At 51.0% G+C, this 27,222-nt stretch overlaps 3 protein-coding genes across 3 annotated transcripts in view; 1 reads left to right on the top strand and 2 right to left on the bottom strand.

Moving 5' to 3' along the window:
* LOC117058262 (zinc finger protein 850-like) overlaps positions 1-27,222 on the bottom strand; it is a 56,169-nt gene that overhangs the window by 5,763 nt on the left and 23,184 nt on the right. The gene's annotated exons all lie outside the window — the stretch shown is intronic.
* On the top strand, positions 3,928-9,080 carry TM4SF5 (transmembrane 4 L six family member 5). The gene is made up of 5 exons (XM_033169327.1): positions 3,928-4,181; positions 6,444-6,524; positions 7,516-7,655; positions 8,542-8,734; positions 8,939-9,080. The coding sequence occupies exons 1-5, from the start codon at positions 4,008-4,010 to the stop codon at positions 8,954-8,956; spliced, it is 606 nt and encodes a 201-aa protein (XP_033025218.1). The 5' UTR covers positions 3,928-4,007; the 3' UTR covers positions 8,957-9,080.
* VMO1 (vitelline membrane outer layer 1 homolog) lies at positions 10,811-14,071 on the bottom strand. The gene is made up of 3 exons (XM_033169326.1): positions 13,693-14,071; positions 11,879-12,000; positions 10,811-11,155 (listed from the first exon to the last, which is right to left on the bottom strand). Exons 1-3 carry the CDS (start codon positions 14,062-14,064, stop codon positions 10,852-10,854), a joined length of 798 nt encoding a protein of 265 aa, XP_033025217.1. The 5' UTR covers positions 14,065-14,071; the 3' UTR covers positions 10,811-10,851.

The following is a 27,222-nucleotide window of genomic DNA, read 5'->3' as shown; positions in this document are numbered from 1 at the left end:
CAGGTGAGAACAAAGGTGGATGAACTAGCCAGAAGGAGCCCGTCATTTCCCCCACCAGTGATACTGCCCCTTCTCTAACCCCACACATACCCCCCCCTTGGTGACTCGGTGCCCATTTCCATCTCGACTAGGCTGCTTGTGACAGTCCCTTTGGGACGGAGAGGACATGGACAGGGTACTCCATGCTCCGGGATTATTGCAACGCCCACTACGTGTGTGAAGACACGAATCAGAAACAGCTCCAAAATACCACAGCCAGATGATGGGCTGAGCTCCCTCTCTTCATTCATTGCATTTCTACCCCACCCTTTTCTCCGAGGGGGCATCCAGGGGTCTCCCTGTTGTCCTTTAATCTTCACAGCAGCCCTTGAGAACACAATGAATTCCTGCTTCAAAACAGCTGCATTGTCTGTCAGTTCCCTTGCAGGGCCAATTGGGTGGTTGTGTCTTGGGGTGGGGGTGGGGGTGGTTCGGGGCTCCCCGCCTGCATGAGCTGAACAGGACCCCTTGAATCACCCCCCCCCCTGAAGTCCTGAAACACCCCCCGCTTCTCCCCAATGCACCCTATGGCGGAAGACAAGGGAGACTCACCGGGTTGCAGGAGGTGCAAAGCAGAAAGGCAGCAACTCCCCCCCCCCTCCTGCAGGAAGGGACGTCAGTGGCAGGGAGGAGGGGCTTCTGATCTGGAAACTGCCCCCCCTTCATTCCCTGTCCTCTCTAGGAATCCAGCTCAGCTCCTTTTAACCCTGGCAAAGCCAGGCACGCTCAGCTCTCTCCCTCTGCAAAGCAGGAGACACGTGGGTTGAGCACACCCAGAGCCAGAGCTGCTTCATGGGGGGGGGGGGAGCCATGGGAGTAGCTAGGATTTATGGTTTTTTTGGGGGGGCAGGTCTCCCACCTGTCACCATCCTCTGTCTGGCTCTGTCTAGCAGATTCGGAATGACATGGGTCAGCAACTGTTCCTTTAAATTACTTTCTTTTGACCCCAAGCGCTCAGAAAAATCTTTCTACGATTTATAGTTTTGGGTAAGTATTTTTTTAAAAAAAATTTGTGGAAGGGGAAGCTACCCCCACATACCTCCATCGGGGTGGCCTCTTGGCTGGCAGGTTTCTGAGCTACAGGTAGGTAGCCGTGTTGGTCTGCCATAGTCAAATAAAATAAAAATAAAAAAAATTCCTTCCAGTAGCACCTTAGAGACCAACTAAGTTTGTTCTTGGTATGAGCTTTTGTGTGCATGCACACTTCTTCAGGTACACTGAAATAGTCTGGTGACTTCTATTTCAGTGTATCTGAAGACCTGTGCATGCACACGAAAGCTCATACCAAGGACAAACTTAGTTGGTCTCTAAGGTGCTACTGGAAGGTTTCTGAGCTGTTTCCCTCTTAGCCATAAACTGGAGGAGCAGCATGCAGGAGAAAAGACCCTGCAAGATCATAGAACTGTCGAGCTGGAAGGGACCCCGAGGGTCATCTAGTCCAACCCCCTGCAATGCAGGAATCTCAACTCAAGCATCCATGACGGATGGTCATCCAACCTCTGCTTAAAAACTTCCAAGGAAGGAGAGTCCACAACCTTCTTCCCACCCTAATATTTTTTCCTGATTCCAGTTACAGATAGGTAGCCGTAGTCAAAATAAAATGAAAAAATTCCTTCCAGTAGCACCTTAGAGACCAACTAAGTTTGTTCTTGGTATGAGCTTTTGTGTGCATGCACAGTACTTCTTCAGGTACACTGAAACAGAAGTTTTTTTTCCTGATGTCTGCTTGGAATCTCCTTTCTTGTACTTTTGATCCTTTGGTTCAGGTTCTCCCCTCCTGAGCAGGAGAAAACAAACTTACTCCATCTTCCATGACACAACCCTTAAGATATTGGATCTCAGATGAGGGATGGGTGAGGAGGCACACAGTTCCTGCCTTTTCTGGGTAGATCCATCCCAGGAAATATTGCTACTGATTTTTAATGGCGTTTTAGTTCCTGCCCTTATTCTCCCTACTATATTGCATTAGAGTTTGTATCCTGTGGAGTATGATATAATACGGGGTGTAAGATAAGCTATAAAAATACAATTAGCAGAGAACATGGCAAAGGCGACAAGTTCTGAAAGACTCGGTTGCAGATTCGGTCCTGGAAGAGGAGAGTGCAAAACCCCCCAAAAAGAGTCAATGTCACAAATAAACTAAACGCGAGATACTTATTCGCATCACTGCTTACAAATGGTGGCAGCTGATAAACACAGAAAGAAAATGTGTGAGAATGGGGAAAGCCTAGTACAAAAAAAGCACTTTCTCTCTCTCTCTCTCTCTTATCTAGCTATCAATCTCTATCCAGTGCTTTTTTTATATAAAAAATTGTTTAGGGGTACTCTCATTTCAACTCAAGAAAATCACCATTTTATAGTTCAAATTGGGGGAAATATGTGGACAAAAGTACAAAGATTCACAAAATGTTTCGGGGTATGCATACCCCTGCGTACCCTCTAGAAAAAAAAAGCACTGTATCCATCTACGGTATGTATATCAGGGTCGTCCAAGCTCTCAGTCCAACTGGGCCGCAGGAGGTCATGCACTGAATTGCGTTTCCATATCATAAACTGAAGTGTGCGCAACTCTTTGCCTTCAGGGACCCTCCACTTCAGGGACCCCCACTCTCCACCTCACTTGCCCTCTCGCTCCTGGGATTTCCTTCTTTCCCCCCTTCTTTTAGCACCTTCTTGCCCCCTGCCTCCACCTCTGCCATTTCAGTTCCCTTTTGCCTCGGGAGACCCAGAGGAGCGTCCCTTTGGGGGTGAGGCCAAGCAATGGGGAGGCTGGAGCGCCTGCTGAGGCTGCGAAGACTGATGCAGGAGAGACATGTTTTGATGCCGCTGGGGCAGAGGAAGGCGTTCGGTTGGGCTGCTGCAAATGAGGTGGAGCGGACTCTCTCAGGAGCTTGTAGACTCCCCTTCTTTCGAGGTTTTAAAGCAGAGGTTGGGTGGCCACCTGCCGCCAGGGATGCTGCCTGGAGCTGAGATTCCTGCATTGCAGGGGGTTGGACTAGATTACTCACAGGGTCCTGTCCAACTCTGCAATTCCTTGTAAGGTGGTGGACTCTCCTTCGCCAAAGGTTTTCAAGCAGAGGTTGGGTGGCCGTCTCCTGGGGATTATTGAGCTGTGATTCCTTCACTGCAAGGGGTTGGTCTACATTACTCTTGGGGGCCCCTTCCAACTACAGAATATGATTATATGTACAGAGGGCAATGCTCCTTGAAACCAGGATTGTTGAGCTTTTGGGGGCATAGTTGTTGTCCTTTTTTAAGTTTCCCAAAGTTGTTGTTGAGCTCCACCCCCAAAAAAAAATCTACATGGGATTTATGCCTGGACATTTGGCTTCCAAAAAAGAAACAGGCCTTCTCTGTAGTGGCTCCCCGTCTGCTCTCCCCAAGGAAATTTGCCTAGCGCCTTCATTATACACCTTTAGGCACCAGACAAAAACATTGGTTGCTTTGGTTGTCATCCTATGCCTTTTAAAAATGTGGTTCTTTGTGGGGGGTTATTGGGTTGTTGTTTTTATTTTGATTATGTCTTTTGTGGTTTCATATTCTGATTTTGTTCTGTGAACTGGCTTGAGGCCTCTGGAAATGGGGCAGTATATAAATTCAATAAATAAATAAATAGAATTCTAGAAGTGTAGAGCTGGGAGCGACCCCAAGGGTCATCTAGTCCAACCCCCTGCAATCCATGGCAGATGGCCACCTGACCTCTGCTTAAAACCCTCCAAGGAGGGAGGGAGCGGTTCTATGCAGCAGAGAAGAGGAGGAGGAGGAGGCAGGGATGCCAGGCTGGGAAATGGCTAGGAGGGGAGGAGATGTTTTGCTGCCTCTCCCCTCGCCAGCCCTTTGCCCTCCTTATCTGCGAACAAACAGTTTCCTGCTCTGGCCTCCTGCACACCGGCAGCAGCCTCCTCCTCCGCTTCCGCCATCACCGCGGCACCTGCGCCCGTCTCCCTCCGGCGTCCTCGCCTCCCACCATGTGTACCGGCAAGTGCTCCCGCCTGGTGGGCCTCTGCCTGGTGACCGCCGGCCTGGCCTGCATTGTGGCCAACATCCTCCTGATGTTCCCCAACATGCAGAGGGACTGGACCCCACAGAACATCACCACCCAAGTGTGGCTCATGGGGGGCCTCGTCGGCGGGGGGCTGATGGTGAGTGCCCAGGGCTTTCGCCTCCATGCAGTGGGTTGGGCTAGATGACCCTCGGGGGGCCCTTCCAACTCGCCAATTCTCTGATTCCAAGGGAGGGGGTGGGTTCTCCTCCACTGGAGGTGTTTAAGCAGTGGTTGGGCAGCCGCCTGCCAGTTCTTTATCTGAGATTCCTGCATTGCAGTGGGTTGGGCTAGATGACCCTCGGGGGGCCCTTCCAACTCGCCAATTCTATGATTCCAAGGGAGGGGATGGGTTCTCCTCCATTGGAGGTGTTTAAGCAGTGGTTGGGCAGCCGCCTGCCAGTTCTTTATCTGAGATTCCTGCATTGCAGGGGGTTGGGCTAGATGACCCTTGGGGGGCCCTTCCATCCCTATGATTCTCAGACTTGGAGCTGGGAAGAGCCTCCCTTAATGGCTTGTGGACATGTCGGCGGTGGGAGAGACGCTGCTTCCTCCTACCTTGTGCAGCCTGGCTGACTTCCTCGAGTTGTCTACCCAGGGACATCTCTGGTACCAACCCACAGTTCCCCCCATAGTATGGCCTGATTGCCTGGGATGCTCAGGAGCAGAGCAACTCCAGCAGGTTTGATGAGTCCCTCAGCTTCTGAAGGTAATGGGGCCCTTTCTATTCCAGCTGTCCTTTGTCAACAACAAATGGTCGCTGTTTTCGGTATTGAATATATGCTATATGGTAATTTATGGACCTAATAGGTATCTAAAACACTGTTGCTGTATGTAGGTTTTATTTTATTTGTTTTTTATCTTATATTTTGGAGATGTACATCCAGTTTCTTTTTCCTTTAATTTTTTTTGGGGGGCCCCAAGAGAGTGGGGCCCTAAGCTATAGCTTGTTTAGCTTATATGTAAATCCGGCACTGGTCTGGGGAGGTTGACAGCCCTGCCCCACAGCTGAACCCCAGGGCTCTCTCTCCTGGCAATGGGGTGCAAAGAGCATTCCCCTAGGGGTTGGGGTGCCATTGGAGAAACCAGAGGAACCCCATCACCCGGCCTGCCCCCCCAGCCCAGCCCTTTCTTCCCACACGCAGCCTCAGTTTCTCTCATGGTGAACTTTGTGCAAACCTCCCCCCCCCCCCGCCACTCTGTGGGAGATAAAAGGGCCCTTATCTCCAAGAGAGACAGCTGGCATGGAGTGGGGGGTCAATAAAACAAGGTGACCTCTGCCCCCCAAAAGGGGAAATGAGGTGCATCACAGGAGAAGGCAGGAGTGGCCAAGGTTTGCTGGAGGGACCTGATGGGGGGGGGGGTCACCGCTCTTGCCGGGGTGTGTGCCACTGCCCATGTTTCGGGGGGGGGGGCTTCAGATCCACCTGCCTTTCCTGTCAAATGACTGGTGTGTGCGTCTGGCATTCTGCAGCCTGAGAGCTGCTTGGGTAAAGGCAGGTCCTGAATTCAAGAAGTCCAGCCCAGTGGCATCACGTGGGGAGGTCCAGGGGGGCAGTGGCGAGAAGTGAGGTTACAGGGAACCAGGCAGAGGGCCTTCTCGGTGGTGACACCCTTCCTTGTGGAACGCCCTCCCGTCAGATCTCAAGGAAACAAACAACTGACTTTGAGAAGACAACTGAAGGCAGCCCTGATTAGGAAAGTTTTTAATGTCTGATGTTCCATTCTGTTTTCATATCTGTTGGAAGCTGCCCAAATCTGCTGGGGCAACCCATCCAGAGGGGGGGGCATATAAATCATCCAATTGTTGTCATTGTTATTAATGGTGTGGGCAGCCAGGCCAACCCAGGGGCCACCTTGGAGGAGATAACCTCTGGAACTCACTGCCGCAGGAGCAAGTGGCCGCCACCCGCTTGGATCTCTTGAAAATAGGTTTGGGAAAGTTCGTGGAGGGGGCTCTCCATGGCTACTGCCTGTGAAATAATGCTTCCGAATCCCAGTTGCCTGGAGCCACATGAGCGGGGAGTTGCCCTTGTGCTCGGATCCTGCTTGCAGGTTTCCCGTTGAGGAGGATGCTGGGCCAGGTGGGTCCCTTATGTCCTGAGATTAAGAGTCCTGTTTTCTGGGTTTCCCCTTTCAGCCATGGCGGGAGCAGGATTCTGGACAAGATGGCCTCTTCTTACATTTTTGTGGACCTACCTGAGCCAGAGGCAGTCTATCTGACTTCCTAGGTTCTCTGGGGCACTTGGATGCTGTGAGGACAGGAGGCTGAACCAGGAGTGTGTTGTGTGTGGGGGGGTCTTCCTTGGAGCTGATCCAGCAACTCTCTGACCTCCCCTTCCTCCCTTTCTGCCTCCCCCAGGTCCTCTGCACCGGGTGCTCTGCTGTGAAGGCTGGAGGGAAAGGCTGCTGTGGATATGGATGCTGCGGGAACAGGTGCCGGGTACGGATCCTTGGGCACTCTTCCCCGTCTCTTCCTCTGCCTCCTCTGCCAGGGGGCCCAGCACTCTCTCGGCCCCTTGAGTCGCCACCTGCAAGGGGCCTGCTAGAGGCAGCCAGGTCTCTGGAACTACAGTTCCCAGCCAGCCCCGGTCAGCCAACACATCCTGCTAGGGGCTAGTGGGAACTGTAGTGCCCTGCCCCCCCAAAAAAATAATAATTGGTGAACACTCAGTCGGTAGAGCATGAGACAGGATTGTGGGTTGGAGCCCCATGTTGAGCAAAAGATTCCTGCATTGAAGCGGGTTGGGATGGATGACCCCTGGGGGTCCCTTCCAACTCTACATTCCTGTGATTCTGTGGGAACCTCTGGAGGACGCCAGGTTGGCAGAGGCTGCATTGCTGGAAGGGCCTGGCAGGGTGTGCACACGAAAGCTCATACCAAGAACAAAATTACTTGGTCTCTAAGGTGCTACTGGAAGGAATTTTTTTATTTTATTTTGTTTTGACTATGGCAGACCAACACGGCTACCTACCTGTAAAAGGAGGGGGAATCAAGCAGATCACAAACTGTTGTTTATTTTATCTGCCCTGGAGGTCCCCCCAGTTCCACACAAACACACACTTTTGGGTTCCTCTCCCCACCCCAGCCCAGTAGTGGGGCAAAGGCACTCTGCCCAGGCACAGAGGCATGTGCATCATTTGCACGACCCATAAGTAGCAACACGGAGACGCTCTGCACATGCCCCCCCCATGATGTTTTCGGAGACAGAACCTGGTTGAGGTTTAGGGGTGCAGGGTCCTGTTTCTAGGTAGGGAGCCTGGGAGCTCCCACCGTGTCCCACCGAGGGGAGAGAAAGAGAGAGGGGAGCTTCCTATCGTGGCTGCGCCAAGAGGGCTCTGGGTTCAAGTCCTTAGAGCAGAAGAGGGGCTGGGCAAGTGGGGCACGTGTTGGGAGGCACCAGGCCCCCTCCTCACCTTCTCCTCCCCCACAGATGCTGCGCTCCGTCTTCTGCTCCATCTTTGGGGGGCTGGGGGGCTTCTACTGCCTGGTGGTGTCGTCCACCGGCTTGGCCGACGGACCCTGGTGCGAGGTGGAGGACGGGACGTGGGGGTCACCCTTCAAGGACCTCAGGTGAGGAGCCGGGGGGGGCGTTCTTGGGAGGCAACTGATTTGCAAGGGCTCCTCCCAGTGACCTGCAGTGAAGAGGGAGGGACAGCCCCCCCACCCACACCCCCTGGGAGACGTTAAAAGAGGATCAGACGAATGCTTCTGAATCCCAGTTGCTGGAAACCTCAGGAGGGCAGGAAGCACTCTGTGCTCGGATCCTGGCTGCGGGTGTCTCCTTTGGGACAGACCTGGGTTTGGAGAGACCTGCCTTCAAACCTCCGCACTTGGCCAGGAAGCTGTGTGGGCTGTGCTGGATTTACGTAGAAGCTCAACAAGCTATAGCTTAGGGCCCCACTCTCTTGGACCTCCCCCAAAAATATACTACTTCTAAATTGTATTTCACTATTAATACACTTCTTCTTAATAGTATTTCAGGTCAACAATTACTTTGATATACCACATATTATGTTATGTGCAAATGGCTTGAGATACCTATTAGGTCCATCAATTACCATATAGCATATATTCAACAAGAAAAGCAGTGATCATTTGTTGTTGACAAAGGACAGCTGGACATAGAAAGGGCCCCATTACCTTCAGGAGCTTAGGGCCTCTTCAAACCTCAATCCGGCCCCTGTCTGTGGGTATGACTGCCTCTCAGCCTAGGCTATCTGGCAGGGCTGTGGAGGGGGACCCCCCGGGGTCATCCAGCCCAACCCCCTGCTGTGCAATCCAACCTCTGCTTAAAAGCCTCCGAGGAAGTTGGAAGAGACCCACGTTGGCCATCTTCCTCGAGCCCCTTGGAGAAAAGGGCGGTCAGTGCCATGAAATAAATAGCGCCCCGCCCGCTCCCCGCCTGAGCTGAGTCCTCCCCCCACCCACCCACTGATGGTGCCTGTCTCCCCCTCAGTGAGAGCTACCTGGGCAACCGGACGCTGTGGGGGGCGTGCGTGAACCCCCCCAACGTGGTGATGTGGAACGTGGTGCTCTTCTCCATCCTGCTGGGCCTGGGGCTGCTGGAGCTGGCGCTGTGCGGATTCCAAGTGGTCAATGGGCTGGTGGGCACCGTGTGCGGAGACTGCCGCAAAGACGAGGACCGGGCGGTAAGGGGGCCTGTGAAATGGGGGGCGGGAAGGATCGTGGGGGGAGGGGACGGCGGGACCCCCGCCCGGCAAAGCAGGGTCACCCCCGGGGGTCGCAGCCTCTCTTGGCCCCCAGATCGGGCGCTAAGTCCAGGTGGCTACTACCCACGGCCCCTGTGAGCCCTCGGTTCCACTGGCCAATTTATCTCTCTCCTTTTCTCGTAGGGCGACGGGGGCCTTTGAGGGACCCAGCTGGGCTGGACCCCCACCCGCAACGTGCACACTCCTTCCAAGCTTCCCAACCGCAGCCCCCCTCCCGGCACCTCTCACCTCTACGGTTTGCAAAAGTAGGAATAAACCAGCTCTCTCCCGGTTGTTGAGTCCCGCTCTGCAGGGTTGCTGTGCGCAGGGGGGGGGAGGCGGAGCTTTTGAGAGGGAGGGGCTGAACGGGGGACCCTGGAGAAAGGCAAAATAAAATTTAAAAATCCTTCCAGTAGCACCTTAGAGAAGACCAACTAAGTTTGTTCTTGGTATGAGCTTTCGTGTGCACGCACACTTCTTCAGATACACTGAAACAGAAGTCACCAGACCCTCATATATAGTGGGGGAGTGGGGAGGAGTATTACTCAGAAGGGGGGTGGGAATGGGTGATCAGCTGATAGGTGTGGAAAACCTGTAGATGACTGTTAACGACTGCAATTTGGTCTTACAGGGTTACAAGTGTGCATGCACACGAAAGCTCATACCAAGAACAAACTTAGTTGGTCTCTAAGGTGCTACTGGAAGGAATTTTTTATTTTATTTTGTTTCGACTATGGCAGACCAACACGGCTACCTACCTGAACCTGGAGAAAGAGATCTGGATCTGCTGCGCGGGGGGGGGGGGCTGCAAGGGGAGAAGATTCCGGCATACTTTGGGGCTGCAGCGCACCGTTAAACTGCGGAACTCCCTCCCGCAGGAAACAGAGATGGCTTTGAAAGAGGGCTCGACAGAACCACGGAGAGGGAAAGGGCTCTGGGCAGACTGGCCGGCTCAGCAGACTCTGCTGGTGTTCTTATGGAGCCTCCAAGCGCAGAGGCCGTCCATTTAGATTCCCAGGTCCGTAGGGGGTATCTGGCTACCGTGAGGACGGGATGCTGGGCTCGGCAGTCTCGCTTTGCCCTCATCCGGCGGGGCTCGCCTTGCGTTCTTACGAGATCCTCAGCAAGTGGCCTTTGGGGATAGAGTGCCTCTGAGAAAGGAGGTTCCACTCAGCCACAAGGGCTGGCCGGTGGCCGGAGCATCGCTTGACATTTCCAAGTTCTGCAGTCGTAAAAGGAGGAGGAGGAGGAGCAGAGATCAGGGTGGACTGGGGGTGGTGGCAAAGGATGGAAAGTGCCTTAAAAAGGCACTCCTCATAGGCTCAGAGGCACTTTGCTCATGTACCTGGTGAACAGCTAGCGGGGAGGGGGCGGGAGATGAGTGAGACATGTGGAGTAGGGGGTAGTGTCAGAACATGACCTGGGAGACCAGGGTTCGAATCCCCCCCCCCATGAATCTCCCTGGGTTACCTTGAGGGGCTAGTCGTTGCCTCTCACAGGGATGGAATGGGGAAGAGTGAACAAGGTGGGCCACCTTGAGCTCCTTGGAGAGAAGAGACTGGACTGTCAAAGCAAGCAAGCACTTTGCACGTACTCAGAGGCAATTTTTATTGTTAATGCATTCTGGGACAAAGCCTGGGTTCAGGAGGAGGGGCGTGTCAGTTGCTGATGGAGACCTGGTGGGACAGGTGTGGGAGAGGGAAGTACCATAGAATTGTAGAGTTGGAAGGGACCCCCAGGGGTCATCTAGTCCAGCCCCCCTACAATGCTAAAGCATCCATGACAGATGAGCACCTAAAAGTCATCCATTCCAACTCCCTGCAAATCAGGAACCACAGCTAAAAAAATAACAGAATGATCCAGCTGGAAGGCCCGACCCCCCGCCCCTCAGAAAGCCCCCTTGAGGTCTCCACCGGGGTCTTTTACTCAAGCCAGGCCCCTCCTGGGTGTTCTATGGCCGGGCCAAGCCAGCGCAGGAGAAACGGGACGGGGGCCGCTGCTCCCTCCTGGCCTTTCCCCGACGGCAGGGCCGGGGTCGGCGCGGGAGGGGTCCCTCCTCAGCGGCTGCAGCAGAAGAAGCGCACGTCGTTGAGGGCGGTGTCGTCCCTCAGGGCTCCCCGCACGGGGTCCTGCTTGGTCTGGATGCCACACATGCCCTTCCGGCAGGGCGGGCTCCACTCCCCGTACTCCCCCCAGCTCAAGCCGCGCCCCTCCAGGTTGGCGCCCCCGGAGCAGGCGAAGCGGGCGTTGGTGGCACCCATGTCGTCGTGGATGCCGCGCCGGGTCTGCTCCACCCGCAGCGAGAACCTCGTCAGGTACGTGCCCTCGGGGCACCAGCTGGGCGGCGACCACTGGCCCCACCTGGGGGGGGGGAGAAATGGGGGCGGGAGAGAGAGAGTCAGGCCAGGGCCAGCCCTTCAGAGAGAGGGGTAGTGCGGTGCAGTGGTTGGAGGGCCGGACGAGGACCTGGCGGAGACCAGGCTTCGAATCCCCTCTCGCTGGGTGAATGCCTCTCAGCCTCGCCTGCCTTGCAGGGTTGTTAGAATCCTAGAAATGCGGCGTTGGAAGGGGCCCCCGAGGGCCACCTAGTCCAGCCCCCTGCAATGCAGGTCAGAACAGGTTGAGTCACGCAATCATGGAACTGCGGGGTTGGGAGGGATCCCAAGGGGTCATCTAGCCCAACCCTCGGCAATGTGCAGGAAGCTCAGCTGAAGCACCCATGGCAGGTGCCCATCCAAGGAAGGAGAGTCCACCACCTTCCGTGTTGCAGGGATTAAATGAGGACTAGGACCTTGGAGAGACCAGGGTTCAAATCCCCACTCGGTCATGAAGCTCACCAAGGAACCACCACCACAACCCTGCGAGGCAGGCTAGGATGAGAGAAGGCAGTGACTCCCCCCCCCCAGGTCACCCAGTAAGAGCTTCAAGACCGCGTGCTGGGATTCGAACCCAAGTCCTAGCCCAGCAAAGCGTCCTGAACCAGGGCAGCTACGCAATCCTTTGGGTCGAGCTTAGGGGCGGGGGTTTGGGGCGCAGGGGGCAGAAGCAGCCAGGAGTCAGGCAGAGGGAGAGGGAGCCACTCACGGGCCGCTCTGGGACTCCACGGTGCGCGCTTCGTGCTTGTCGCCACGGCCGCCCCGAGTGCAGAAGAGCCGGATTCCGTTCAGCGCCGTGTCGTCGTCCATCGGGCCCCGATAGGCTTCCACCTGGGGCGGCGAGGGAGAAGGGTGATCGGCCAAAAGGATCGCGGAGATGGAGCGACACACACACAGAGACACACCCCACACCCACACACACAATGGGGGGAAATGTTTTCGGCGTTTGGGGCTTTTCAAGTTAGAGAAAAGGCGAACGAGAGGTGGGCATCCGCCTCTGTCTGGAGAGAGACAACGGAGCGCACCTCGGGGTGAAGCCAAGCCGTTGTGTCAGCAGCACCGAAGTGACCTCCCCAGGGCGCAAGCCAGGACTGTGTGTCTGGAGGTCCTGGGCTTCCCAGACGACGAGACCCCCCCCCGACCCCCCCCCCCCCCAGCCCCAGCCTCGCTCATGGGCTCCAAAGGAAAGCAGAGCAAGAGGTTTGGCACCAGCTTGGCTGCAGCAGGAGATGCCGGAATGAGGCGTACGAGGGACTCCACTCTGGGATTACGCAGGCAGCGCATGTAACAAACGTGCTGCTTAGGGAAGTTTTTTTTAATATTTGATGTTTTCTTCTCGTGCTTTTAATATTCTCTTGGGAGCCGCCCAGAGTGGCTGGGAAAAACCAGCCACATGGGCGGGGTATAAGTAATAAATTATTATTATATTATTATCAATGTATAAAATCGTTTCTACATGGAGAAAACATCTGGAGAAAAGTCACCTCCCTCTCTCATGACACAGGGGAACTCGAGGGCACCCAGGGAAACATGAATGTTGGGAGATTCAGGGCAGGTGAAAGGCAGTTAAACTGTGGAACTCCCTGCCACAGGAGGCAGTGAGGGCCACCAACCTAGATGGCTTTAAAAGAGGTCGGGACAAATTCACGGAGGAAGAGAGGGATATCGATGGCAAGTAGCCAGGACAGTCATGCTCTGCCTCCACCGTCAGAGGCAGCAAGGTTGCTGGAAGCCACGGCACCCTTTGGTGTGCAAGAAAATCTTACTCTGCTATAGGTGATTGCCAAAGAAGAAGAAGCTGGAGCCTGCAGGAGGGGAGGGAGTCTTGTGTGTGAATCCTGCTTGCTGGCTTCCCATTGGGAGCGCCGTCACTCCCTCTCCAAGGTGCATCATCACAAAACATCTGGGAAATGGAGGGGGGTTCTTGCCCCCTAATCAAGCTGTATAAAAGTGTTAATAAATGGAGGGGGGAAATGAATTCATTCCATTTTTGCTGTTTGGTCACTGGTCACTAGGGGAGCACAGGAAGAAAGGTGCTCTGTACATGCTCAGGGGCACCATCCAAATTCCACTCCTTAATAGGGGCAGATCTACTATGAAACTAATGAAGCTTCGTCTTCGGAGCCCTTAATCCCAGAGGAGCCCCAGACGTGACTTCATTTCACATTGCTTAAAAAAATAAAAATGGGTCTAGTAGACCCAATTGGAGCTGCATGACTCAAATTGATTAGTGTTTGTTCATATATTATACTTCAACAATCCCAAAGTTTGAGAGTCAGTAGCACAGATGTTGTAAAGGTTGTAAACAACCCCATTCAAGATGATGGCGCTGGTGACCCAGACCTCGTTGCTGGTTGCAAAAGGGCCCCCATGACAGTTCAGGCTTCAGGGCCCCCCCAATGTAGGTCCGCCCCTGCTCCTTCATGCATCCCTGGGCTCAGCTGGGATGGCCCCCTGTTTTGGAGAGCCGGATCAGGCACAAAGGAGGGGTGGGGCTTTTGTTTTGGTGGGGAGGGGTGTTACCTTGAGGCTGAATCCGGTGGCGTAGGTCTCTTCCGGGCACATCTCCTGCCAGGCCCAGGTGCCCCAGAGGCCTCCGTTGGACACCCCAATTTCAGGCTTGAATTCCAGGACCTCTTTGGGCTCCGCTGCCACGGCTGCAGCCAGCAAGAAGGCCACCAGGCCAGTGCGCCCCACTGGCCACATCGCAATGCTCAGGAGGTGCCTGTTGGTGGATGTGCCCCTTGGGTTTTTATCCCCTGGGCTGCGGCTGTGGGGTGGGCCTCCTCCTTGCCGACGGATTGGCTCCCTCGGGGGGTGGAGGGCGCAGGCCGGGTGGCGGCAGCTTGTTCCGAGGCACCCACGGGTGCTGCCGCAGCAGGAGGACCGGTCCATCCAGTTCGGATTATCTCAGGACAAAGGGGGAAACCAGAACTCTGCTTCGTTGATCTGCTCCGGCCGCCCGGAAGGAAGCCACCTGAGAAAGGACAATTTGTGGCCTCCTTTCTGAGCATCTCTCTCCTCCTAAACACACCTTCGTTTTTACACGAAAGCTCATACCAAGAACAAACTTAGTTGGTCTCTAAGGTGCTACTGGAAGGAATTGTTTTATTTTTTATTTTGTTTTGACTATGGCAGACCAACACGGCTACCTACCTGTAACTTCATTTTTACTGTTGGCCTTTGATTCCAGTTTCATCCTCTGAGAGGCTCAAAGTGGCTGGCAAGTTCCTTCCATTTTATCCTCGCAACAACAACCCTGCGAGGGAGCGGAAGGGAGTGCTGAGCTGGGATGTGGCGGCGGCGAAAAATGCGGATTTTGTGCCAGTGATCGTGAAGAAAGGCCCATATTGTAATGCCATTATACAAATCTGTGGCACAACCCACTTTGAATACCGTGTGACGTTCTGGTCGCCTCATCTCGAAAAGGATAATGCAGAGCTGGAGAAGGTTCGGAAAAAGGCCAGTGCCATGATCCAGGGAATGGAGGGGCTCCCCTAGGAGGAAAGTGATGCAGCGTTTAGGACTTTTTAGTTTAGAGGAATGGAGAGAGTATGATAGAAAACTGTAAGATTACGCCTGGCGTGGAGAAAGTGGGTGGAGAGACGTTTTCCTCCCTCTCTCCTGACACTAGAACTCATGAGCACCCAGTGAAGCCGAATGCTGGAAGATTCAGGGAAGATAAGATAAAGTCCTCCTTCGTGCAGCTCAGAGTTCATCTATGGAACTCCCTCCCACAGGGGGCAATGGTCAGAAGCCGCAGTGCTCCGCAAGGCCAGTTTGCTGGCAGCCACAGGAGGGGAGAGTGTTGCTCTTGTGCTTGGATCCTGCTTGTGGGCTTCCCATAAGGGGCCTCTGGTTGGCCACCGTGAGAACAGGATGCTGGACTGGATGAGCCACTGGCCTGATCCTGCAGAGCTCTTCTCATGTCCTGGCCAGGCCTCACCCAGCAGGCTGTTCTGATGTTCTTACACTCTTACCAGTTTTCATCCAATCCTTGCAGCAACAGCCCTGCAAGGTAGGGGAAGTTAATAGATCGCAACTGACTGAGCGGGGATTTGTCCCTGCATGGTAGGCTACCCACCCTGGCTCTTAGCTGAGCTGGATTGGGACCAGGGGTAGTGCCCATGCCATGAAAGAAGTGCCCTGAAATCAAACTCTTCACCCTGAAAGCTTTGTCTCACCTCCCAAACCAATTTATTCATAGTTACCCAGTAGTGAGGAAGGAGAAGGTACTCTGCTTATTCCCAGGAGCACTTTCTTCCCTTTGGTTACTTCACAGACTTAGGGGTTCCTGCATGGAAACAAGACTCTCTTAAGCTGAGTCCCGCTGGGCTAAACCTTTTAGCCCAGGTGACACCCACTGGGTGTCCTCTGTAGCCTTTAGACTACAGCTTCCACCCGCCCCAGCTGGAAAGTGGGAGGGATCGGGTCCACTGCATCAAGCGCAAGTAGGGAGATCCCTGCCCGTTATGGAGGTGAAGGTGGAAAACTTCGAAGGGCAGGATCCCTTGGCGAGAGAGACACAGCCACGCCCCTTCCAATGTTATGCAACCGTCTAAGATTACCCGATAATCTTATAATTGCACAATAATAATAGTCAGGGACGCACTGCAACGTTCAGCACAGGTCTCAGCTAGATCTGTTGTTTTGCATGCACGTAAAACAGGCGAATGATGTGGAGGGCTCAGGTGCCCCAAAGGGAAATCAGCACGCAGGATCCAAGCACGAGCAACACTCTCTTGTGTCTTCTGGTCGTGGAGGCAGAGCAGAGCATCCTGTAGCCAAGCCACCCACAGCCCTCTCCTCCTCCTCCTCCTCCTCCTCCTCCTCCTCCTCCTCCTCCTCCAGGAACATGCACAATCCCCTTAAAAGCCCGACAGGTTGGCGACCATCGCTGTTTCCTGCGGGAGGGAGTTTCACAGTTTAACCATGACCCACCTTCTTTTATCGGTCCTGAATCTTCCAACATTCAGCTTCATACTGTTATAAGAAAAAACAGCTCCTTTTTCCCTTATGGGGTATCCAAGAGCCTGTATAGAGTCCTTATGTAGGTTCTCTATCGGTAGGAGGAAATAACAGAGGCCAGCCAGAGAAGATTGAGAAGCAAAGCAGCTAGGAAGCCCGATCTTTATTAAACTGTTGCAAGAGGGTGCTCACCCCCCCACACACACGCAGGAGAGAGGGAGGAGGACCCAGAACAAAGGTGTGCCAGCCCTTATGCAGACTTCTGAGATTGCCTCCCCTGTAACTCAAGATCACCCCCCCCCAAAACATCATCCATACATCACAGAAAGAGGTGTTCCCCAGCAGAAATTGGAGTGTGTTGCTTCTCTCCTGTCTGCCAGGATACCTGATAGTGCCTTATCTGATTGCCTTTTCTGGGTAGCCTGGCCATCTCAGCTGCTGAAATCCCTCGCCCCTTTACTTCCTCTGGGCTCCCTGAGTAAACAGCCTGCATATTTCCCCTTATCAAGCGCTAATCCCTTAGGCTGCCTGGCCGCATTTTTCGGCTCACTTCCTCCCTCTTATCGCAGCCCAGTGGGGAAGGCCTTCACGGGGCTCTTTCCTCGGATGAGGTGATGCCCAGGCGGAGAGACCCTGGGAAAAAGGAGGAGGAGGGGGCTGCCGGCTGCAGCTGATAGCCCAGCCCACCTTCCACAAGAACAGAAGACGAGGCCAGTCTAGTCCAACCTCCTGTTCTCACAGTGGCCAAATAACCCTAAGAACCTAGGAGTAGAGATAGACTGCCTCAGGCCCTGGAGGTTCCATAAGAACATACAGGTAGGAAGAGCCTGGCTGCTGGATCAGACCAAAGTGGCTCATCTAGTCCCGCATCCTGTTCTCACAGTGGCCTTTAACCAGGTGCCTCAAAGGGAAAGCAGCAAGCAGGATCCGAGCACAGGAGTAACTCTCCGCTCCTTGGTTTCCAGCAACTGGGATTCGGAAGCATTTCCTGCCTCTGACTGGGGAGGGCAGAACATAGACATCCTGGCTAGTAGCCATTGATATCCTCCTCCTCCTCCTCCTCCTCCACAAATCCTTCTTAAAAAGCCAGGCAGGTTGGCAACCATCGCTGCCTCCTGTGGGAAGGAGTTCCACAGTCTAACTACAAAGCACTTTCTTTCATCTGTCCTGAATCTTCCAACCTTCAGCTTCATGGGCTGCTCATAAGTTCTGGTGTTATGAGAGAGGGAGGAAAACTTTTTGCTAACCACTTTCTGTCATTCATATATATGTATGTGTTGTTTCTTTTACAATTTACAATACTCATTTAAACATCCTTAAAATATTGTGTGTGTGTGTGCGCGCACGGGTGGCGCTGTGGTCTAAACCACAGAGCCTAGGGCTTGCCAATCAGAAGGTCGGTGGTTCGAAGTGGCTTAGTGATGCTGGCCACATGACTGGGAAGTTGTTTGTGGACAAACGCCGGCTCCCTCGGCCAGTAAAGCGAGATGAGCGCCGCAACCCCAGAGTCGCCTTTGACTGGACTTAACGGTCAGGGGTCCCTTTACCTTTAAAATATCAAAGTCTTCCCTTCCTCTCTTTCCATGGTACATTTTGCATATCATAAATCCCTGCATATTTTAGGTAAACTAAACCATTCTGTATTCCATTATTACCGGTACATCCATCAAAACGTCTTTAAACAGTTCAATTTATCTTAATGCTGCCAACGTTTTCAAGTGTACACAACCCCCCCCCCCATATTCAATAAAGATTTTCCAATCTTCTCTAAATGTTTGTTCTTCTTGTTCTCTAATTCTATATGTCAAGTCCGCAAGCTGCGCATGTTCGCTAACCACTTCCTTCCTGCCCCAGGCATCATTTTACAAACTTCTATCGTGGCGCCTCTTACTCGTGTTTTCCCAAACTCTGTGGCTGTCCATGACAAGAGTCGCTCCACCCCCTGGGTCATTTTGGTGGCCCTTTTCTGAACCTTTCCTGGCTATACATACAAGCGTCCTTTTGGAGGTGAGGCGACCAGAGACGTCACAGCATCCCAATTACAGTCACACCACGGATTTGTCTCACAGCAGTTTGATTTCCCCAATGATCCTTTATAATGGGAGGTGCCTTTCTCGCCCCCTCCCCCAAACACTGGGTCAGCAGCTCCTCCCATTCCGACACCCGGAGTCTATGTGAAACTTGCGGGGTTTTAAGGCCGCCTTTTTGCTTGTCTCATGTTCCCTCTCATTGTTTTCTCATAACGTGAAGCTCTCTGCGCTGGAGTTGTCTGCCAAACAGCCTGTTCCCGTCTCTTCCAGGGCTGGGGTTTGTTGTTTTGCCCAGAACTTGGCAGTCACAATTCTTGCTGCAACCCAGCGTCTTTGCACCACCTGCTCCCTGAGTCTGGGCCTGCTGGGTGCTGGGTCTTTTGTGAATCCTGCTTTGTGACTCACCCGGCACCTATTCTGACCATGACGAGGACGGCAACTGGAGATGGATGGAAACACAAGACCCTGGACTTTTAAAACACACACCTCCCAATGGACTCCCTAAGGCAGCCAGGCAAAAGACTTGTGCCCACAAGAAGTCAAATTCATGGAGGAGAAAGCTATGAGGCAGCAAATGCTTCTGAATCCCAGTTCCTGGCAGCTGCGGGAAGGGAGAGTTGCTCTTGTGCTCAGGTGCAGCTTGCTGGTGTCCCATAAGGGGCATCTTGTTGGCCACTGTGAAAACAGGAGGCTGGACTAGCTGGGCCACTGGCCTGGCCCATCAGGGTCTTCTTATGGACCACATAACACCGGTCCTGAGAGGTCTGCATTGGCTCCCAGTATGTTTCCGAGCACAATTCAAAGTGTTGGGGCTGGCCTTTAAAGCCCTAAACGGCCTCGGTCCTGTATACCTGAAGGAGCGTCTCCACCCCCATCGTCCAGCCCGGACATGAGATCCAGCACAAAGGGCCTTCTGGCGGTTCCCTCACTGCGAGAAGCCAAGCTACAGGGAACCAGGTAGAGGGCCTTCTCGGTAGTGGCACCCACCCTGTGGAACACCCTCCCATCAGGGGTCAGAGAGATAAACAACTACCTGTCATTTAGAAAATGCCTGAAGGCAGCCCTGTTTAGGGAAGTTTTTAATCTGTGACTTTGTATTGTATTATTATTATTATTATTATTATTATTATTATTATTATTATTATTATTATTTATTACCTCCCAGGGGCAGACCAGTCTACCTGTACAGTGGTACCTCTGGTTAATAACTTAATTTATTCTGGAGGTCCGTTCTTAGCCTGAACCTGTTCTTAATCTGAGGTACCACTTTAGCTAATGGGGCCTCCTGCTGCCGCCGTGCAATTTCTGTTCTCCTCCTGAAGCAAACTTCTTAACCTGAGGTACTATTTCTGGGTTAGCAGAGTCTGTAACCTGAAGCATCTGTAACCCGAGGTCCCGCTGTACTCCTGTGAAATGCCCTCCCATCAGATGCCAAACAGAGATAACTATCTGACTTTAGGAAGACATCTGAAGGCAGCCTTGTACAGGGGAGTTTTTAATGGCTGGTGTTTTATTGTGTTTTTAATATTTCGTTGGGAGGCGCCCAGAGTGGCTGGGGAAACCCAGTCAGATGGGCAGCATAGAGATAATAAAATCATCGTCTTTATTAGGGTTGTTTGGCCCCTGTGAGAACAGGATGCTGGGCCAGGTGAGCCACTGGCCTGATCCAGCAGGTTCTCCTTATGGCCTTAGTTGTAGAGCCACAGCACTCAGGTTTGTTTCCTATGCTGCTTTTGCCTTCTGCCTGCTTTCCCTTTTATTCCCAATAAAACTCCTTAATTTGACTGCTGAAGTGGGTTTGGTTGCCAGTCTCTGGGTTTTAGGGTCCACACATGCCCAGACACTTGACATTTGGGCTACTGGGAGTTTAGGATCAGAGATGTAAGTGACCAGTACACCTTTCTGAGGTATGGAGGGGGGGAGCGAGAGAGGGAGGGAGGGAGGGAGAGGGAGAGGGAGAGGGAGAGGGGAGGTTCAGGTGGAGCTGAGCAGCGCTGGGGCTCAGGAGCTTTCAAAACGAAACATCCCCCTTCCAGAGGCGTAGGAAGGTCAGGTGGTACCCAGTGCAGAAAATTTCTTGTCAATCCCCCCCCTCACACATTGATTTATTTATTTTTGCCTGCAAAAATGGTTTTATGTTATTTCATATTTTCTTACAAAGGAATAATAATAAGTAATAATAATAATAAACTTTTATTTATATCCCGCCCTCCCCGGCCGAAGTCGGGCTCAGGGCGGCTAACATCAGATACATAACATTGGTATAAAATCAAACAATAATTAAATTACCCCTAAAAACATGTCAAAATCAAATTAAAGTCTACTTAGATGGCTTTCCACAAGGGTTAGGGTTGGGAGCAGTAAGTGCTCCACTGAATTGAAATTTCAGCCTTCACGACGTAGGAAAACAGCCACGTAAACAGCTATTTTCATGGAGGAGGGTCAAGATATTAACTGATGCACATGAAATTTCATATATAGCTATAAAATCCCTTGTGTAGTAAGATAAGACATTTGGAGTAGGCATTTTTTAAAAAGTTTTTTATGAACTGCCCTAGTAGGGCAGTAATTGTTCCTTGATAATTTGTCACCCCCTCCATTATGGAACATGGGGCAGCCCACCACCCTGCCCCCCCTTCCTATGCCCCTGCCCCCGTCCCCTCAAAGGCTAGCTGGATCCTAGGGAAGCTCCCTGCTGGCTGATCAGATGCCTCTGGAGTGAACCTTCCTAGGGCTCTTTCTGGACAGCTGCTTTGCTCACAGGTAGAAGATCTCTGGACATGGAGGCTCAGCTCTGCTCTCCTGGCTTCTGCTGGTGGACAGAGCTCTTCTCTGCCACATTTTCCAAACTCTGTCTGCTGCTAGGGAGCCCAAGGGTGGCAAGCTTACTGAGCAAGGAGACAAACTGGGAACGCAATAAGTCAGAGGAACAACTCCATCCTGCAGAGTAAGCCCACATGGTGCTTTGTGGACACTGATGGACAGCGGCTCCTGGAGATACGGTAACAGGGGACAGTGGGAGCAGCAGCCCAACAAGGTCTTGAGGGACCGTTTAGGAACCATAAGAAGCTAAGCAGAGCTCTGCAGCAGCTGGATCAGGCCAAACGGTCCAGCATCTTCTCCTTGTGGTGCCCCAATGGGAGGAAGCGCACAAGCAGGACCCGGGTGCAGGAGCACCGCTTTCCCCACTTGTGACCTCTGGCCATTACAAACGCCCTTTTCCATTTCAATGTCCAGACTAGTGTCTTGTTGACATCCTCCAGGGGCTCCAAGGAAGGGTCTGGCAGGGCTTGTTCTCTTGGCCAGCTGCATCGCGGGTTCAGCAGGAGGACAAAAGCTTTCCTCGCACGCTCAGATCCAGCGCCTGTAAGACTGGAAATCCCCTCTGAGGCAATTGTTGCAGCAAGAGGCTGCTGCCAGAATTGGCTTATTTATTGGTCTTGCTTGCTGCTTCCTGCCACAGCATCTGCGCAGAAGAGGAGAGCCTCACTCGGAGCAACGCAGCCTCAGCCGCTGCCATCGCCAACACCCAGGAGCCTCTCTGGGCCACTGCCAGCAGCCACCCCAGCCTGTGTCCGAGGGTGAGTGTCCCCCGGGGCTTGGTTCTCTGAGAATCCCACCAGAAATGGCTGTGGATCCCAACAGGAAATCTGGCTCATCATGCCTCAGGCATCACAACGGTGCCCGCAGAATGCCAGGGCAGCACGGCCCTGGCTAAGCGCTAGGTGGCTCTTGGGGCTCCTTCCAACTCTACAATTCTTGGATTCCACAATTATAATCCTCTTGGTCCTACCTATAGGGCAGAGCTACACCATACATATTGGGCTGATAAGAAGCAGTGGCTCGTAAAAAATTTGGAGGATTCAGAAAAAAGAGATTTAGAAGTATTATCAAGTTTAAAAATTTCTAAAAAGCTAAAGTATTTAGGCATCCAAATTTCGACTAATAACTTAGATTTGGCAAAAGAAAATTATGGGGGAATATGGAAACAAATAAGGAATAAATTGGAATTATGGTCGAAATTAAAAATCTCATTATTAGGGAGAATATCATTAGTTAAAATGGGGGTATTATCCAAAATGAACTACTTGTTCCAGAACCTACCACTACTAGGAGGCACTGGTTACTTCAAAGATTGGAAGAGAGATATCACCAGGTTTATTTGGAATGGTAAGAAGCCGCGAATTAAATATAAAAATCTGATTGATCAAAGAGAAAGAGGGGGGTTCGGGCTCCCTGACCTAGAGCTATATCATGACGCGGCAGCATTGTACTGGATTAAAGATTGGATTGAGTTAAAGAATAATGATTTATTAGATCTGGAGGGTGATGGAATAGGCTTTGGCTGGCATTGGTATCTTATGAAAGAAAAAATTAATAAGCAAAATATATTTATGAACAACATCATTAGAAAATCATTGTTTAGAGTTTGATTAAAATACAGAAGGTTCTTTGAAACAAAAACACCTTGGTGGCTATCCCCCCTGGAGATCGTATCAGTTAAAAGGAGAAACATGGATTTAATTTGGCCAACCTATAAAGAAATATTGGAGGAAAAATATGGTGAGTTGAAACTAAAAGATTATGAAACAATTAAAAATTACCTAACCAGTTGGCTTCAATATTTTCAGATAAATCAGAGGTTTCACCAAGATAAAAAAATAGGATTTGGGAAGGAAAAATCGAAATTAGAAGAAATATTATTGGGGGGGGGGAAGATTATATAAAAAATTTATATCATGTATTGTTAAAATGGGAAATGGAGGACGAACAAGTTAAAGAAGTTATGATACGATGGGGACAGGATGTGGGAAAGCCAATCATGCTGGAAAAGTGGGAAAACCTGTGGAAGAGAGATAGTAAACTGACTCCAAACTATGATATCAAAGAGAATATTTTAAAGATGCAATTTAGATGGCACTTGACACCTGTCAAGCTGGCGAAAATGTATAAAAATGTAACCAACCAATGTTGGCGATGCAAGAAAGAAGTAGGGACCTACTTGCATATGTGGTGGTCTTGTAAGGAGATTAAAGTGTTCTGGGAGATGGTGTACAAAGAGCTAAAAAAAATGATCAAATATCCTTTCAAGAAGAGCGTGGAGACTTTCCTCTTAGGAATGGTGGACAGTGAATTCCAACCAAAAGATAGACACATAATTATGTATGCCACGGTCTCGGCGAGGCTACTGATAGCAAAGAATTGGAAATCTCAAATAATACCAGAGAAGGGGGATTGGCAGTTAAAATTGTTAACATATTATAATTTGGCACTAAAATACGAGGAAATAAAAGGAATAAGTGAATCAGAAAGAGAGAGAAATTGGAAATTACTTAAGGATTATTTCAAATTATATGTGGAAAAAGCTGACCTCTTGGCAGATTGTTAAAGACCCAAACTATCAAGACAAAAAGGAATATGTTTAGATAAAAGGTCATGCTGACAGACGAAGGAATGTTATAAAAGCAGTGATGGGTATGCTGAGAAGCAATGGGTGGGGAGGGAGGGAATACAGAGAGGGGAGGGAAGGGATGTGGGGAGGGGAGGGGAGGGAAGAAGAGATAATTGGCACGTATATTATACTTTGTGTTGGCTATGTAAATTATTTTCATTATGATTCTCTTATGTTTAATTTGTAATGACTGAAATGAAATAAAGAATTATTTTTATTAAATAAAAAAAAGAAGCAGTGGCTTCTTCGGGGCATTAAAAAAAAAAAAAAGCTGATGTTTTAGCTTGTGTTTGCAATTGTGAGCACTGAGCCAGCAAGCAAATCCCTTGCGTGTGTGTGTGTGAGAGAGAGCAAGACAGTTTAGGCAGTATCAGCCTGATGTGTCTTGCAGGGAATCATTCGGCTGAATTTGGTTGAATTCTCATAAGCTCACTTCCCGGAGCCAGTGGGCTGTAGTGCTTAAAGCAGGGGTCCCCAAACTAAAGCCTTGGGGCCGGATGCGGTCCAATCACCTTCTAAATGGGGCCTGTGGACAGTCTGGGAATCAGGATGCTTTTACAGGAGTAGAATGTGTACTTTTATTTAAAATGCATCTCTGAGTTATTTGTGGGGCATAGGAATTGGTTCATATTTTTTTCAAAATATAGTCCAGCCCCCCACAAGGTCTGAGGGACAGTAGACCGGCCCCCTGCTGAAAAAGTTTGCTGACCCCTGGCTTAAAGCTTTGGAATAGGACCCAGGTGAGACTTGGGTTTGAATTCTCACTCAGCCGTGAAGCTCACTGGGTGTTATCTTGGGCCAGTTACTGCCTATCAGCCTAACATACCTCACCACAAGAATGAATTTCAAAAGTTTATGGAAACAAACAGTCTTAAAATAGTGTTATGAGTTTGGGGCAGGGGAGGAAGTAGGCTGTATGTGAGATCCTTCTAGCCTTTGGATCCAGCAAGTTTTGAAATATAAGGCCCCTCCCTCAACTAACGAGATAGTAAGAAGGTTTGATCAGATGTGACCTAGAGGTAAAGCAGCAAGCAACAATTGAGAGAAACGTCAGATTTCAGTTTGAATCCGTGGCCTTTTTTAAAAAGGGGGGTTAATGCTATGAGCCCCTCCATCGTAGGCTCAGGTTGTTCTGTTGTTGACATCTGTCTGTCTCAAGAGAAAACAGAGTGCACCTCTGGGGGTGAAGTGCAACCACTGTGTTAGCAGCACTGAAGTGACCCCCCCAGGGCACAAGCCAGGGCAGTGTGTCTGGAGGTCTGGGGCTGCCCAGATGACAAGACCCCCCCCCCCAGGCTCGCTGGTGGGGTCCACAGGAAAGCAGAGCAGTATGTTTGGCACCAGCTTGGCTGCAGGAGTTGCCAGAATTGTGGGGTGTGAAACACAAGAGCAGTCAAGTACAACATCCCTAGAGTGGTCATAAAAGGGGGTGTCTGGACCAGCCCGTCAGAACTTCCTGTTTCTCCTAAGCTGGGACAGACTTCCTCTGCATGTGACTAGAGGTGGGTGTGGCCTCACCTGTGCAGGTAACAAAAACATAGGACGGGCAGCCATCTCTCTCTCTCTGACCACATTCATCGAAGAAGCAACATCTGCTTAGCCTAAGATGCTCTAGCCAAGGGAGGACAAAGGAGCTGTCTCCTTATGGGATAGTTTCCAGGTGTATGTTACTTTTCTAAGTCAAGTCTGCCTTCTGGGATCCAATTGTGAACAGAATGTGTGAGTAAACTCTTTTTTTATACTTTTATAGACGACTGTGTCGTGTCTTATCTTTTATGAGGGAATAAGGGGAAAATACCAGAACAGTTATTATAGAGGCTTTAGTGAGCCTGAGCAAATGCATCTGCTGTGTAAGTTTAAAAAGGGGAATGTTACTCTGCTAAACTGTGGAACTTGTTAACACAAGTTGGAAAGGATATAATCAAACAATATATCCTCTCCTTCATCCCTGAACATTCCCACAAGAATGAGGCGTTTGAGGTGCTATCCAACCATCTTGGGGACTCCATCAGGATTTGTGGAGGGTTTACTCCTTAGCCTTGTCTTCTCCCAGAGATATCCCTCAAGGCAGCAGAGGTATAAGATCAGTTTTCCTTCTCCCAGATTAGACACCTAACCAGGTGGTTAAGCCCCATCTTCCCCTTCAGGTTGCATATATGTGTAAATAAACCATATATAATAAAGACACCACAGTCTCTGCTGTGCCTCATTTCCAAAGGAAACATGAACCCTGAGTAAGCACCAGAACCCATGGAGTCTCACAGCACACAGAGATTGGAGTGGTGTGCAACCATAGTTACCAATAAATGTTGCAATATACAAAGTAACACATTTCTCTGTGTGTCCCTGCAGGTGCCTCTTGCTGTCACCTGTACTCACTGGAAGAGGCCAAGATGTCGACTGGCTTGCTCACGTTGAACGAGCAAAAGGTCCCTGCGGAGATCTCAGACAAGAATGTCATCAACATCACCATCAACCAGGAGTCTTCTCTCTCTTATCTGTTCAAGGCTGTGGGGCAGTGCTGGGCAAGGCAGCAGGAGCCCACACAGAAGACCCAGCAGTCACCAGCCTCTGCCCCCACAACAGCCCGTCATTTCTGGCTCCATTGCAATGGAGAGCAGAAAGTTTTGGGGGTAAGTGTGTGTGTGTGTGTGTGTGTGTACTAACTGGCTACACAATCTGATGGACACTCACTAGGGAGCAGAGCCATTAAATGAAGGGGCTCACTTCCAAGGAAGCATGTGTAGGATTGGGCCACAAGCCCTGAAGGCCAATCCCACAAGAACAGATTTCAGGACAAGTGATTATGTTTGCCGAATGTTAGAGAAAGTTTAAAGGGTTTGCCTTAAGCAGAGTTCCCTGAAGAAACGCCAGTAGACAGGCTTTAAGTGAAGAATTAGGCCTTTATTAACACAAATGTATGTAGGATCAGCTTCCCAGAATATCAGAGAGGCTACCTTTGATGACGCCCGTCCAACTACACAGTCAATGAAAACCTGACCAGACAATTGCAGTCATGCTTTCCCATTGCACAGTTACAACATGTTGTCATTCTTAAACCACTCAGAGACCCTTTGGCTCTTCTGACTGCCCCACCCCAACCTCCTCATTTTAATAACATCTACAAATACATAGACATCTTCCTCATTGTCTTCTGAGCGATTGCTCCTCATATTAGTGGTCTGCCAATGTCTGCTTTCAGTTCTCTCTGTTGACACTTTTGTTCCCTTCTTGACCTGAGACTTAGGGTAATCACGGTGCTTGGCCGATTGCCCAGTGCTTCGTTCTCCATCTTCACATCTACTCGCATTTCATTCTAAGAACTATAAGAGAACAAGGTTGCACACACTTCTGCCTGTTCTATCAGGAAAGTACACACACAGATTTCAGACTGCAAAGCTCTAACTGTGCAAAATGGATTCAGAGATGGAACAAAATGGGGAGATTCTCCTATATACCGGTATGTGGTTTTGCAGGAGGAGGTGGGAGTGAAAATATGCACCAATGACACCTGAGCAGTGCAGATTCCCCCTCTTTTCCTTCATCTCAGGTGTGCTGAGATAGGGATGGAGCCATGGGTGTGTGGTGGATTTCTTCAATCAA

Source organism: Lacerta agilis, chromosome 14 (assembly GCF_009819535.1).
Source record: "Lacerta agilis isolate rLacAgi1 chromosome 14, rLacAgi1.pri, whole genome shotgun sequence".
NCBI classification, from domain to species: Eukaryota; Metazoa; Chordata; class Lepidosauria; order Squamata; family Lacertidae; genus Lacerta; species Lacerta agilis.
The sequence above is the reverse complement of the archived record's forward strand: the minus strand, read 5'-3'. Positions and strand labels throughout refer to the sequence as shown.

Bases quoted from the DNA above. Each gene is read 5' to 3' on its own strand.
- TM4SF5 (XM_033169327.1), top strand. From the start codon at position 4,008: ATGTGTACCGGCAAGTGCTCCCGCCTGGTGGGCCTCTGCCTGGTGACC. The intron at 4,182-6,443 runs GTGAGTGCCCAG...TGCCTCCCCCAG, and splicing joins TCGTCGGCGGGGGGCTGATG to GTCCTCTGCACCGGGTGCTC. The intron at 6,525-7,515 runs GTACGGATCCTT...CCTCCCCCACAG, and splicing joins GCTGCGGGAACAGGTGCCGG to ATGCTGCGCTCCGTCTTCTG.
- VMO1 (XM_033169326.1), bottom strand. From the start codon at position 14,064: ATGGACCGGTCCTCCTGCTGCGGCAGCACCCGTGGGTGCCTCGGAACA. The intron at 12,001-13,692 runs GTAACACCCCTC...TCGCCGCCCCAG, and splicing joins CCACCGGATTCAGCCTCAAG to GTGGAAGCCTATCGGGGCCC. The intron at 11,156-11,878 runs GTGAGTGGCTCC...CCCCCCCCCCAG, and splicing joins GTGGAGTCCCAGAGCGGCCC to GTGGGGCCAGTGGTCGCCGC.